Raw genomic sequence first — 14,190 nt, forward strand, 5'->3', positions numbered from 1 at the left:
TAGGTATTTAGTTTTAGCAATATTGAGTGAGAGTATGCTATTTTCAAGCCATGCAGTGACCATATTGAGGCCCTTCTCAGCTGACACAGTAGTTGAATGCCAGTCAGGACCATGGAACAAAAGTACAGTGTCATCTGCAAACATATACATGGTGCCATCTTCTAGGTCAATTTCGCCAAGGCTATTTATATAAACCAAGAATAGTGTTGGTCCCAGCGTACTTCCTTGGGGCACCCCATAAGAATAGGTAGAAAATTCACTGAGGTATTTTCCAATTCGAACACATTGCGCTCGGTCAGTAAGGTAGCTTTGGAACCATTTGAGCGTTATGCCCCTTACACCCACGTTCTCGAGTCTTGATAACAGAATTGGAATTGACACCGTATCAAATGCTTTCTGAAGATCCAAGAAAATACCGATACATTTTTCATCTTTATCTGTAAATGAAGTTATCGACATGGTCAAGTTTAGGACAGCATCTTCAGTTGATCTTCTTTCACGAAATCCAAACTGATTATCAACTAAAATGTTATGCTTTTCTAAGAAAAGGACAAGTCTCTTGTTCATTACCTTTTCTAATATTTTACTGAGAGTTGAAAGGAGTGAAATTGGTCTATAATTAGATGTTAGCTCTTTTTCACCTGCTTTGTAAATTGGACAAACTATCGCTTTTTTAAACAATGTGGGGAATACTCCTTGTTCCAGGCTTAGATTACAGAGATGTGCTATAGGAGAGGCTAGGTATTTGTTGAGATATTTTAGGATTTTTATTGATATGCCGTCCCAGCCCGGCGAGCTATCCTGTTTGAGTCCTAAGATGATTTCTCTTATCTCAATATAATCTGTAGGAGCAGTGCTAAATGAATTGGATGGTGATTTTGCCGTTTTCGCATTTTTAGCTAAGTCCATATCCGTCATCCCAATGCGGTTTAGAGTCTCACTTGCTAAGCTATGTCCTATGGATGTGAAATATTTGTTTACTTTATTTAATGCTGAAACAGGGTCTTTATCTATAGTCAGCAATTCTTCGGAATGACTTTTGACACTACTAAAGTTTCCCACATCCTTCACAATGTTCCAAATCTGCTTAGGATTGTCTTTATGTTTGAGTAATTGTTCCCGATAGTAACTTTCTTTAAGATTTTTAATTATTGAATTACAGGTGTTTCTATATGCTACATAGTCCAAACGAGCCTGCACATCATCCGGGTGCTGTTTCATTTTTTTGTGAAGCAAATTTCTACGCCGAATTGATTTAATTACATTATTACTTATCCATGGTTTTAGGGGTTGATTCTTCTTCGGTATTTTAGTAATATTAGTGTTCTCGTTAATTAGCTTTATTAAGTTATTCGTTAATGTCTCAGCTGCTAATTGTACATCATCTATCTAAAATGCTGTTCTATTTCGCCAATTTTCCTGTTGGGTAACGTATTTTACTCACTAACACGTGGAACCCTAACAATGAGGGTTTTCGCGATTGAAAAATCCGCCAGATGGCAATACGTAGACGCGAAGTCCAAATGCTGCATGATTGGTTATTTTTGACATGACATTGACATTTGACAGATATGTCAAAATCCACCAATCACGCAGCATTTGGACCTCGCGTCTACGTATTGCCATCTGGCGGATTTTTCAATCGCGAAAACCCTCATTGATATCTGTCGTGTTTCGATTCGCTGGTACTTGACGGCCACAAGGCCAGTGTGACATTATGTGAAGGATAAACTACAGCTGCCATTTTTCTTTCTCAGGGGAGATAGTCCTAAACTACATCGGCTTCTACCTGCTCTGGTACGTGGTGATGATCCTGGAGCTGCAGTTCGCGTTCACAGCGTTATCGGTGCGCGCGCGCTTCCGAGCGCTCAACGATGTACTGGCGCTAACGGCACGATGCGTTGCTGTGCCTGGTCAGTATTGTAGTTACTTATTTATAGATCGTTTCATCCACGAAGACGCGCCCCACCAATTCTTGGTCGAGGGAAGCGCGGGGTGCGGGGAGTTTGATCCGAGCAATCCGAGCGTCATAATTGTAGTGTACGTGTGCACTCATGGATAATTTAGCGTGTACCGATAACACTCAAACATTATCGGAAGAATGGTGGGGCGCTTCTTCGTGGATGAAACGATCTACGAGTATAAGTGAATTAAACAAAAAATACAGTCACCACTAGTTGCCAGTTCTGCTGTGCAAGAATAGTAGATACATCAAATAGATGGCAGACTGCACTGACCACGTATCCTTGTCAGGTAGTGGCTTGGTCTTGATAAAAACTGTTTTTCCTACTATTAATTTGACTATGCTATGTCTTGACAACCTTGATGTAGAGGATTGTCTTTAGGAAATAACAAGGTCTAAGGCACAGAACAGACGGTGAAACGCAACTGCAACTGCTAGTTACTTTTGAGTTGCATCTAAGTTTCTGCCATAGCGTCCGTTGAGAGACCACACATGACGCGACCAGTTTGAAACTTTCAAAAAGTAACTCGCAGTTGCAGTTTCGTTGCAGTTGCGTTTCACCGTCTGTTCTGGGTCGTACTCAAAATGTAAGAAAAAAATGTGGAATATATGAGACTCCAACTGACTCTCAGTCAGCAAAGATAATAAATATCTTCTCCACTTTGTATTCCGTCACATTATGCACACTTGGCTTCATTTTAACGATGATATTGGTAATATTATAGTGGAAAAGATCCGAAGGCCGACTCCCCTTAACATCTTCGCGATCAAAGTGACCCCAAACGACCTGCAGCGGTCCGATGACGTCAGTCTACTCATGGACGCCACGCCGAAAAGACGACCTACCGTCATTGTGAAGAGAAGTGGTGAGTAAAAACTCATAAAATACTCATAAAACTCATTTATTGCCAAATAGGCTTTAAAAAGCACTTTTACACGTCCCAGTATTTACCCTACCACTGTTTCGGGACAATAAATGGGCCAGTGCTGAGAAGAAGCAGCACAAGAAACTCAGTCACTATTGTCAGCCTCCTTTTCAAGGGTTTACAGTCTTTAAAATATACAAATGAAAAGTATTGATACGAGAGTATAATTTCTTCAATCAGACAGTATTATTTAGCACCAGAGAATTGCTTGATGAATGTATCAACACATTAGTTTTCCAACTAAATGCCTGTAGATGATGAATGAAAGAAAGAAGAAAGAAAAATAATTAATTGTGGAAATGGAAAGTACGAGTAACTATATCTGCCTGTGGCATAATTTACGTATTTTGTAATCTATCTTACTAATATTATAAATGCAAAAGTTTGGATGTCTGAATGTTTGTTACTCTTTCACGCAAAAACTACTGAACGGATTTAAACATTAGAGTATTATTGGTTATAACCCAGAATAACATATAAGCTATAATTTACGACGATCTGTGACAGACTAAATTTCACGCGGGTGAAACCGCGGGCAAAAGCTAGTAGGCCATAATTTATGACGATCTGTGACAGACTAAATTTCACGCGGGTGAAACCGCGGGCAAAAGCTAGTAGTCAATATGTCGTTAACGTTTAAAGTCGAAATTGAAAAATTCACGTGTATTAAATTCGTATTCACGTGTCATTTCGATAGAACGATTACTCGATAGGATCGCAACTCAGCGATTTGTCATTTTTGACGTTTAATCACTGACATCCAATTAAATCAAACTTCAAAATAGATAAAGGTGAGTACCCCGGAGACACGTGAATACGAAAAGTGACTCCAGCGATCAAATCGCTTGCATGTCGTTTAACTTTTGATACGTGAATTAGGCCACTGTTTGTTTGTCACGTTTTTACGCTTAGCCTTTAAGGTTTAAACTAAGATAAAACTTGGGGGAAGACGATGAAGCATTTTGTCGAATAATAGGTAATATCGCCCCAAGCTTTTCTGTGAGACGAGTCCACTCAGACAAAACCACGGATAGGCGCAATTTTTCTCTGTAATTTTTTATGACCATCAAAAATTATCGACTGATAGTGGTAAGCTATGGCTAAGTTCGTTCGCTCGTTTGTTCCTTTCAGCCAAATGACGTTCACTGCTGGACAAAGGCACGACAAAGGCCTCCCCCAAGGTTTTCCACAGTGAAAGGTCCTGCGCTGCCCGCAGGTACCGACATAGCCCGCAGAATTGCTAAAATCAAGTGACAGTGGGCGGGGCACATAGCTCGTAGAGACGATGGCCGTTGGGGCAAGAAAGTGCTCGAGTGGCGACCACGGCGAGCTGGAAGACGTAACGTGGGCAGGCCTCTTACTAGGTGGACCGACGATCTGGTAAAGGTCGCGGGAAGAGCCTGGATGGCTAAGTAGTTAGGTAGAATTCAGTCCAACTGGACAAATGCCAACTTCAAATGTGTGACCACGTCAAACTGCACCATCAATTTCAGTGAGCGGAGAGTCCCGCCTCATCGTGTCCCCTTGCGAGGCGATATACGGCCTGGCGTCCCTCCATGGCACCCTCTGCGAGGTGGTGCATCGAATAGACGATAGCTACGGCATCCCTCTCATTGTGATCCTCATATCCACGCTGCTTCACCTGATTGTCACGCCTTACTTCTTGATTATGGAGATCAGTAAGTATTTTGTCATGATTTTCATCACTGCTTGAATATACAAATAGGCCACTCTTCTGTTGTAACTACTGCATCAGAATCATGAAAGCATCGTAAATCCTGAGAGAGAACATAACAATTTGGAATAATTTGTTCTAGAGTAGGTAGTAGCAAATAGTGATATTCTCTACTTATATTATCTACTTTAGACTATACAAAACTAGTAATTGGAGTGTAGCAGCACGTAGAAGGAAAGCTGTACTTATTACGTATGTTTCTTGTTCTATTGGACAGCCACTGTTTTAAGCTGGGCTTACCAGTCTTCCACCAGGATCGTCTCCATGGTCTGAAAAATCATTGTGATATTTGTCCTGCCTCTTGTTACAATAGCTTGTTCAAATACAGCTGATAATAATCATCTATTTTTCCAGTCGTATCAGCCCACCGAGTGCATTTCCTGGTTCTCCAGTTCCTGTGGTGCGCCACTCATCTGCTGAGGATGTGTGTGGTCGTGGAGCCTTCACATTACACTATTCAAGAGGTATACAGATGTTTCCATTTGTTTCTTACCTTTAAGGTCAAGTAGAATCCCATAAACTATTGGGACATATGAGTAATATCATAATAACCTGTTGAATTCTAGGTACTCAGGAGATTCTTGATAAAATTAGCTGTCGATTGTCTATGGTCGAAATCCCGTTAGCATTAACAATTTAAAGACCACCATATTAAGGAACCTCCTCCTCTTTTTGTAGTGGGTTAAAAGATAACAATCCTCAAAAAACCACGTGAAAATCAAAATGAATGTAGCAGATATTTCGTGCCTAACATGGAGTAAGAATTTTAATTAACTCGCGACATGTTTTCTACCAGGGCAAGAGGACCGAGGGTCTGGTCTGCCGGCTGATGACGTCAGCACCCACCACGGGCTTACTGCCCACTCGGCTGGAGCTGTTCTCACGCCAGCTGATGCTGCGCTCCGTGTCCTACACCCCTCTGGGCATGTGCACCTTGGACCGACCACTGGTCGCTTCGGTTAGTATAATTTAATCATATCAGCTTGATCTTTGATTAGGATTTCAATTCTTTATAGTAGTAATTGAATTGAAAAAAAAAATAGTCAGACTGGGGCCCATAATCGTGTTAGTAACAATTGTATACCTAGCCATTTTTTTTTAAATATTATTAGCAATTTTTATTGTCCAAATTACTAATAGTCCCGTTAGCCCCTCGTGTTAAGCTAAATAAGCTTGTGTTACGAGTGGGCTCACCACAATAGTCGAGCGGTGCGGTGAGATTCGAACCCGCGTTCCTCGGATCTCGAGTCGGCAACTCCGACCCCTTCACCGTTCGGCTATCGTGGCCGTCAGCCTTAGAGAGTAGGACCAAATCTTCCATTAGCTTATTCTGATACATAAGGGAGGGTTGTGCTCCTGCAGTGTTGCCTAAAAGTCCTAAGATGAGTTTTTATTTTTCAGATACTCGGAGCAGTTACTACGTACTTAGTGATATTAATACAATTCCAAAGGTACGACAATTAATTTTATAAATACTTAAGTTAATTTTATAAGAATAGTGATATAATCTAGTCAAACTTGTATACGCATTATTTTAAGAAAATTTGTACATTATAGACATATGAGATAGTTTAAACTCTTTTATTGATATGTTATTTATTTCACAGCTTATACCTTTATTAAATAGAGCAGACTTAACTATTTCCTAACAAATCCATTTAACCAAGTAGATACTTACCTAACTCATAAGAAGTCAACCTATTATTACGACTCATCACTGGATTTTTATGTTTAGTACAGCGTACCCAGCTACCTACACTCTGTCTGTAGTATTTAGATAAATTATTTATTTATCACTGTGTCATAATGAAAACACTGAAAACCGCATGTAAAAGTCATTTTTCATAAACAGTGCCATCTAGGTATTAATGAATACATTATGAATCAAGTCTACCAGGTTTCAGGTTGCTGACGCAGGTATGGTTTCAGATTGTAAGAACCCAAATCAGTTTATTTTAGCATGCGATAGATGGCTCTACACGTCTTTCCTGAAGGATAAGTCCGTCCAATATAGGTACTTCCCTCTACCTATATTCACATAGACCTAACAATTTTACTTAAAAAAGGTACACCAACAATAATTAGTTAATAGTTACAATTTCATATCAAAATTTTTTACAAGGTAAGTCAATAAAATTCGCCGGGACTACGAGTAGTATGATACATTAAAATATATATTTTTTATAGAATAACCCATATAATTTCGCTTTACCAATAATAACACAATAATATTATTATCCTTCTCATGATACGTAAGTAAAACTTTTTTTCAAATCTCATAAAACTTTTAAAAAGCACTTTTACACGTCCCAGTTTTAACCCTACCACTGCTTTGGGACAATAAATGGGCCAGTGCTGAGAAGAAGCAGCGCAAGAAACTCAGTCAGCATTGTCAGCCTCATCTCAGTCACTATTTTGAAAATTATAAATAACTTGAAAAAATCGAACTGCTTGAGGCGGGAATTGAACAAACGACCTTCCGCTTGCCGGGCGACTGCTCTTCTGAGCTACTATTGTAGGAGATGAAAGCAAAATATAATACCTACCTCTATTTCACCTGCTTAAGGTGGTATACAAGAGCACTTCCTTTACAGTGAGGGTTTAACTCTAAGTGCTTGTTCACGTAGGTACGCGCGGGCGCGGGCGCGGGAAACGTTGCGAGCTCGTGTTCACATTAACCACCAGGCGTTCGCGCGAGTGTGACGTACTATCGTTTCTAGCGACAAGTTCAAACTGGTTGAACTTACCTGACGTCGCGAGTGAAACGCGCGCACCAGTCGCTAGCTTGCCCGCTAGTTAGACCGCACCTGCGTTTCGTACGTGAACACTTGGAATCACTACATATGTTTGATATTTCGTCACCGCGCCCGCCACCGCGCCCGCGAGTCAAAGTGAACAAGCACTATGACCCTCTCGGAGATAACCCCGATTAATATCCTCCGCTGCGCCCGATCCGAACTATGCGCCGACTTGGTAACTACACAGGATTCTACTTTGCCTTGCTTTACCACAGCTGATCGGGGCTACACACGGATGCTACAAAACACAAACTTGTTATATGATATCAAGCATCATCCAACTTATATAGCACATTAAATTAAATAAAATTAATATTCAACGCTACGAGTACGTTTGAGAACGGTACAGTTTTAAGAAACTTTTTAATCTAATGTGAATAATAACACTAATTTTTTATTGACATGTAGGTAAGCCCTTTTCAGGACACTTATAAACATTACAATTGGGTTTTCATAGCCCTGTACATAATCTGTTTTTTTTTTAAACTGTTGTGCATTGGATTGTAATAATTGGTTAATAAACTTATTCTTAACTACCTTATTAGTAAATATCTACTACCCTGTGACCTACTCGTTAGTGCAAATAATTACAGGCATCCCTAATTTCATAAGCATTTTCTTAGGAATATGGTAAATGTCTCTAAGTTTCGTTAAAAAAAATAGATGCCATTGAAAACCCACTCATTTTTTTGTCAAATACATAGTTATTTATCCAACTTTTTAAAAATTACATTTAAGCGCCATCGCTTTATGGTATCGTTTCTCCACTGATTCTGAAGATAGACCACGTTTTGCAGGCTCCATTTTGTGCTGTAAAATTCTTTAATATTTCCAGTAAAATTTAATGTCTGATTCGTATTAAAAATCTAGTGTTCAAGATCCAAAATGCTTTTTATTTTTTATGTCAGTGTGTAGCCCATTAAGTTTGCATCAGCCTGCATTCCTGCTTAAGCATAGCTGTGCATATGCATATATCATGCATGCAGTCACCCGGCCAATTACAAAGTGAACATAACTCTGCCCATACTTAATCTCCATTTAGCTGAGCCCCTATTTGGCACGGGTCTTGAATAGTGTGCTAACTCGTATTGAACGTAATCGGCGGTTGATCGAAATGTACTTTAGCTAAGGAGTCTACAGGGTGTTAGATAAATGGGTTTATAAGCCAACACTAGCTTAACATATGCATATAAATGGTATGGTGAAGTCAGAAAATTTATATCATCATTTTAACTATTTTATCAAACGACATCAAATTTCTGGCTTCACCATATCATTTATGCATTATATTACATTGGGCCAGTGTCGGCTTATAAACACATTTACCTAACACTCTGTATAATATCAAGTTGAGTAGCTTTTGCTATTAAGGGTGGATTCGACCAAACAAGAGTAAATAATTAATCTCAGAATAAATTGAAACTATCAATGTGCCAGTTATATACCAGGAGTTATTCTCGGATAAAAGTATGGTCGAATCGGGCCTTAAGTGGTTTAGCAAGATAACTGGAAAACGCAGCGTGGGAAAGATGGACCGACGACGTCATAAAAGTAGCAGGAAGGCGCTGGATGCAGGCCTCTACCAACCGGGCGATGTGGAAATTATTAGGCGAGGCCTATTTCGTAAAAAAAACTTTACATACATCTGAAACGTTGTAAGAAGAATTACCGTGAGAAACATTAATACATTTTTTGCAAAACCAATTTGTTTTATGTTGAATTTGAGATTGAGGAGTCTTTAAAATGTCGGTGCCATATTCATCTACCAAAAATTTTGCAAAAAACCCGTAGGTACCCTTTGTCTGATATTCCGTGTGCGTCTAAAACAGGTGGCGCTATAAAACGTTAAAATTCCGGCGGGAATACTAGGAAAGTGCCGGTAAAAACGCTAAAATGGCGGTGGAAATGCAAAAAGGGCCGGCGGGATCACTAAAAGGGCCCTGGGGGCCATTACTGCGAAGGTTTGAGTGGCTGCACACTGAAACGTTAAAACGTACGTTAACACCATTTTCGCGCGGAGTGACATTTTAGTTTTTTTCGAGTGAGTGAAAAGTGCTTTCAATGAAATTACCAGTTGAAATGCGAAGAGTTATTGTGAACGTAGTGGAACTACTTTCTACGGGATGGTACCAGCAGTTACAATAAATTAATAGGTAAGATAATTTTTGAGTATTTCTTTTATAAGGTCAATCATGATTTAAACTGAAAAATCTACTGCAGTAAGTAGGAATCCACGAGCTTTTACTTGTCGCAAGACTGCTCAAACGTGAGAAAATCTGCCTACAAACTTTTGCCCTCGTCTTTACCCACCTGAAAGGGCTTGAAACAGAAAGGCTAACGCGCATGCGTTATACGTAGGTATCTATTTTCAAAAACCGGGGTCAAAAATTATCCTATGATTTCCATGGGCCTCAAAATATCTCTAAACCAATTTTTATCTCAATTCATTGTATTGGTCTAAATGTAAAAAGGTCACATTAGGGAGTCCTTTTTTCATTATTTATTATTATACTCATAGTATTGAGTAGGATATGGATGGATAGAAGAATGGATTGTAAATGCAAAGCTTCTAATAATATGGATTAAATAATTCGAACTATCGCTAACTTCGTCTGGTCGAGTTCAGCTGCCTCTTTGAATGGAAATATGAATTTATAAATGCAAAGATATTGGATAAAATTAATATGGCGATGTCTATCGACACGCAACTACAGTCATCACACAACAGATGGCGCTAACCTTACTAGCGCCTACAAACCTGCATCGCGGTGTCGGAGTTTCTTCTGAGACCAGCATAAATAGAAAACCGAGATGGATAACAAATGGACCTTGGTCCTCGAGCACAGCACGTGCTCGGAAGGAAGCAATTCCACCTTAGCTTCCTTATTGTGGTATCCTCAAATCCCACATTTTTTATGCAAGACAAGGCAGGTATTTGACCACAATTGCACCTGGTGTTAAGTAAGATGCAGTCTAGGATGGGACATATCTGCCCTGTAAGTGCCTATTCACTATTAAATTATCGCTCTACCCTTCTTACTTGTACCGAATCACCGCCGGAATGCCTCTAACTTCGTCTGCTAGAGTTCATCTGCCTCTTTGAAAGAATAATCGCTCTGTAGCTCCTACTTAAAACTTCGTGGTTTCCCTTCCTTTGATGTTCTACATAAGGAAGTAACTAAGTAGCTATGTAATGTCTCTCTGGTGTTCACGGCTAAGTAAAAACGTATACCTAGGTATTTTTGGCTAATAAATCTATATTATATAAAAGAAAGTCGTGTTAGTTACTCCACTTAAGTATAACTCAAGAACGGCTGAACCGATTTAGCTGAAAATTGTCAGGGAGGTAGTTTAGAGCCAGGAGAAGGACATAGGATACTTTTTATCCCGTTTGAAATTTAAAAAAAAAAGTCTGCTTATTTATTGCCATTAAGGCGGAACAAAGTTGATCAGTTGAAGGTATAGAATCGATTGTCGATTGACCTATAAAGTTAAAGAATATGAGTTTTTAATGGTGATACGAAAACTAAAGAAAGCAAAGTAACGTGCGCCATAAGACTGCAGGGTGCAATTTGAATAATTCCCGTTGTTATGCATAGCGCCATCTCGCGTGGGAACCAACAATCTCGTGTCTCGTAAACCTACAACCCTGCCTGCCGTTATTCAATACTTATAGTGATGTTCCATGTTTATCAACATGATACTTTGGCAGTTACTTAGTAACTTATTTGTCAATAGAAGATTATTATAAGATCGCATAGAGTCGAAGTCGGCAAGCGAAAGGTCGTGGATTCAATTTCCAACTTAGACAATTCGATTTTTGATAAATATCCACAGTGAAAGACTTTTGCAGTCGACTCTACTGGCCGCCCTTCAGAAAGATGGAAAGTCAACATAATGGACAACTTGAAGCTCGAAGAAACTAAGCTGAGGAACAGGATCAGTGCCGAGTTTTTGGCAAGGTTTTCTTGTTCCAACCTTTTCACTCCTCACTCTTATTGAAAACTTCCTAAAGGTTTCGCCAAACTATCAATTCAATCACCAATTGATTTCCGTTTATTTTTGGTTTTTACCGATAAAACTATCGACCCGTACAGTGTCCCATCCCCAAAAATAAAAGTCTTTACGTTCATATTTGCAAAATGGCGGGGTGTTACGACGTATCTGATGTACGAAGATAAATGCAGCTGGGATATTGGCCTGTAATACAAGAATGGGATTATCCGTCCTGGAGCGGAATATTTGCCGTCTAGGTTTTATGTCTTGGCCATGTGTTTTGGGCTTGGTATAGTATGATATACGATGCATTTTTCCATTTATATTTTTATATATTTTTATGCAGACTATGGCAGGCCTGCGCTACCCACATCCAGGCTGTTCCCGCGACCTTCACCAGATCGTCGCTCCACCTAGTGGGAGGCCTGCCCACGCTACGTCTTCCAGCCCGTGGTCGCCACTCGAGAACTTTTCTGCCCCAATAGCAGCGGGCAGCACAGAACTGGTCGTTATGGAAATCCTTGGGGGAGACCTTTGTCCAGCAGTGGACGTCATTCTGCTGAAACGAACGAACGATGGCATTTCGCCGCAATCACAGCTGATGTTAAGTGACTGACTAAGATGCATACCTGACCTGTGAGTGCCTATTCACTCTCACCTTAGGACGCTCGGATTATAGTGTTTGGGAAAGACAACAGCAGGCAGCGAACACCAGTCCCTAGCTGTCAGTATTATAAAACAGTTTACGACAATTATTATAAAACTATTGTAATTCAATTGTACCAAGTCAGAAAGTTTATGTTCCTAAATGGAAAATCAAAAGAAGATCAAATGAATATTCAGCTCTATTGGTATTCCAATGCTTTCAAAATACAGAAATGTACGTGACTAAGTACCTATTCGCAACGTAAATGTCGTACGAGTTCATTAGGGAATTGGAAAAATATTTTGATGAATAGCAGACATTTTTGTCTGAAAGACGGACGAAGATTTGTCGTACTTAGGCTGTATAATTGGTCCCTAATTTGTGCCCCTAAAATCGGCTGCCTTAGACTTCAGTCATTATAGACGGAGAGGTTTGTACTTATGCACATTAGATAAAATATAGTATTAAAATTTTAAGTCCTAACTTCGTGGGCTTTTTCAAGATGCGGTCCAGAATTTGTAAAAATCTTAAAACGCCTGAATAGGTTAAGCAAACTTATGACATCCGGCAAGAAGCTGGAATAAACTGGATGCAAGTGGCCAGGGACAGAAGTCGGTGAAAGGTTGAAGAGTAGGCCCATGTTTGAAGACCAAAGGCTGATAATATAGATAGATAAGCAAAGAAACAGGCCCACAAAAGGCATTTATAATATTAGTTAGCATGAATAGGTTCAATGAAAACTGCCTTGAATATTTAACGGCGAAGTTCAGCTGCACGAGAAGTTTTAGCGCAGTGCATTATGCCCGCTCTAAATTCATGTGTTGAAAGCGTTTTATAAGCTGCTTTAATATTTATGCTTGAATTCTTAATTTACGAGTAACTAAGGTAATAATAATATGACAAAAATTAGACTTTTGTTTCCGGCAGAGAAGAAAAAAAAACACTCCCACTCTTCCCGTGGATATCGTTAAGTCGGATATACTCGTAAGTGTGATACCAATAGTTTGTCACCTGTCATCCGCTTTGCAATTGGAGAGAAGTCGAACCTTAACTTCGAACTCCTCCTATGTTCTTCTGATTGATTTCGTTGCTGGTAAAATGACAGTTTAACTTTCCCCCGGGACAAACTTGACCTTCACTTTCTGGGTTTTTATGTGCGGTCAAGCTGTGGATCCTGGCTACACAGGAGTTCCAGGGGTGGAAACGAGAGATGGGAATAGTCCTAAATAGGCAAAGGAACGTCAGGACTCCCCAACCCGAGTGGCCAGCTTGGGGAGTATAGGCTAAACCTCAATTTCTCCTTATTCGTTACGCTCTTGGCAGAGCGGTCGTGGTCACGTTGAGGCGTTGTTCACATCGGTTGTAGAGGCGGATACAACTCTTCGCACGATCTCCCGTCATTTTACCTCAATTTGCCTTTGATAAATTAAAGAGGATCGTCCTCTTGTAAGAGACATGACCTGATAACGATGAACGAAGAAAAAAGTTCTTCTTGTACATGTCATCATCATTACAGTATACTACTTACCTAACTGGTCAGCTATCTTCTTGAATTCGTCGGTCCATCGAGCAGGGGCATCCTAAAGACTATGTTTACCGAGACTGGGTTTTATGTGGACATCTCCATCACTTTTTTAAACTAGCCATGGACTGACATAAATTCTATTAACTTTATCTTCAACTGACATTTTTTTCGGAATAAAACTAATTCCCCACAGTAATGAAAACCACACTTTAGACTGCAATAAAAAGTGCGGTCGTCATCTCAAAGCTATAAAGTCTACCATAAAGGTCATCAGTCGTACTCGTAAAAACGTTATGTTACTGAGTAATTTCATTAAGTTTGATTAATAAAGTTTGCTGGTTGCTGGTGCTTTTGCCAAGTTCTAACCCAAAGCTCGTAGAAGCTTCAACGGCACAACTACTTGCGGTTTATTTAATTACAAGATAACTTTGTGTCTTTGGGTGCCGAGTTTCGTATTGAAAAGACCTTGGGTACGGACTTGGCTGAGGCGCTGAGGGTAACTTAATAAGTGACCCATATTATTAAATATATTTGCTGCAAGAAAAAATAATGCTCATCACAAAACCACAAAGGGCCCTCGCTCACGACGACTTTTTGTAGT

The 14,190-nt window shown here is 39.8% G+C and overlaps 1 protein-coding gene across 1 annotated transcript in view; it reads left to right on the top strand.

Moving 5' to 3' along the window:
* LOC135082518 (gustatory receptor for sugar taste 43a-like) overlaps positions 1–6,120 on the top strand; it is a 33,518-nt gene extending 27,398 nt beyond the window's left edge. The window contains exons 7-12 of the mRNA XM_063977318.1: positions 1,758–1,913; positions 2,689–2,829; positions 4,383–4,568; positions 4,979–5,088; positions 5,421–5,582; positions 6,026–6,120. Of these exons, the coding sequence (XP_063833388.1) occupies positions 1,758–1,913; positions 2,689–2,829; positions 4,383–4,568; positions 4,979–5,088; positions 5,421–5,582; positions 6,026–6,088 (818 nt within the window). The 3' untranslated portion in view covers positions 6,089–6,120. The remainder of the gene's footprint in view (positions 1–1,757; positions 1,914–2,688; positions 2,830–4,382; positions 4,569–4,978; positions 5,089–5,420; positions 5,583–6,025) is intronic.
* Positions 6,121–14,190: the final 8,070 nt, after the last annotated feature.

This window comes from Ostrinia nubilalis, chromosome 21, assembly GCF_963855985.1.
Source record: "Ostrinia nubilalis chromosome 21, ilOstNubi1.1, whole genome shotgun sequence".
Classification (NCBI taxonomy): Eukaryota; Metazoa; Arthropoda; class Insecta; order Lepidoptera; family Crambidae; genus Ostrinia; species Ostrinia nubilalis.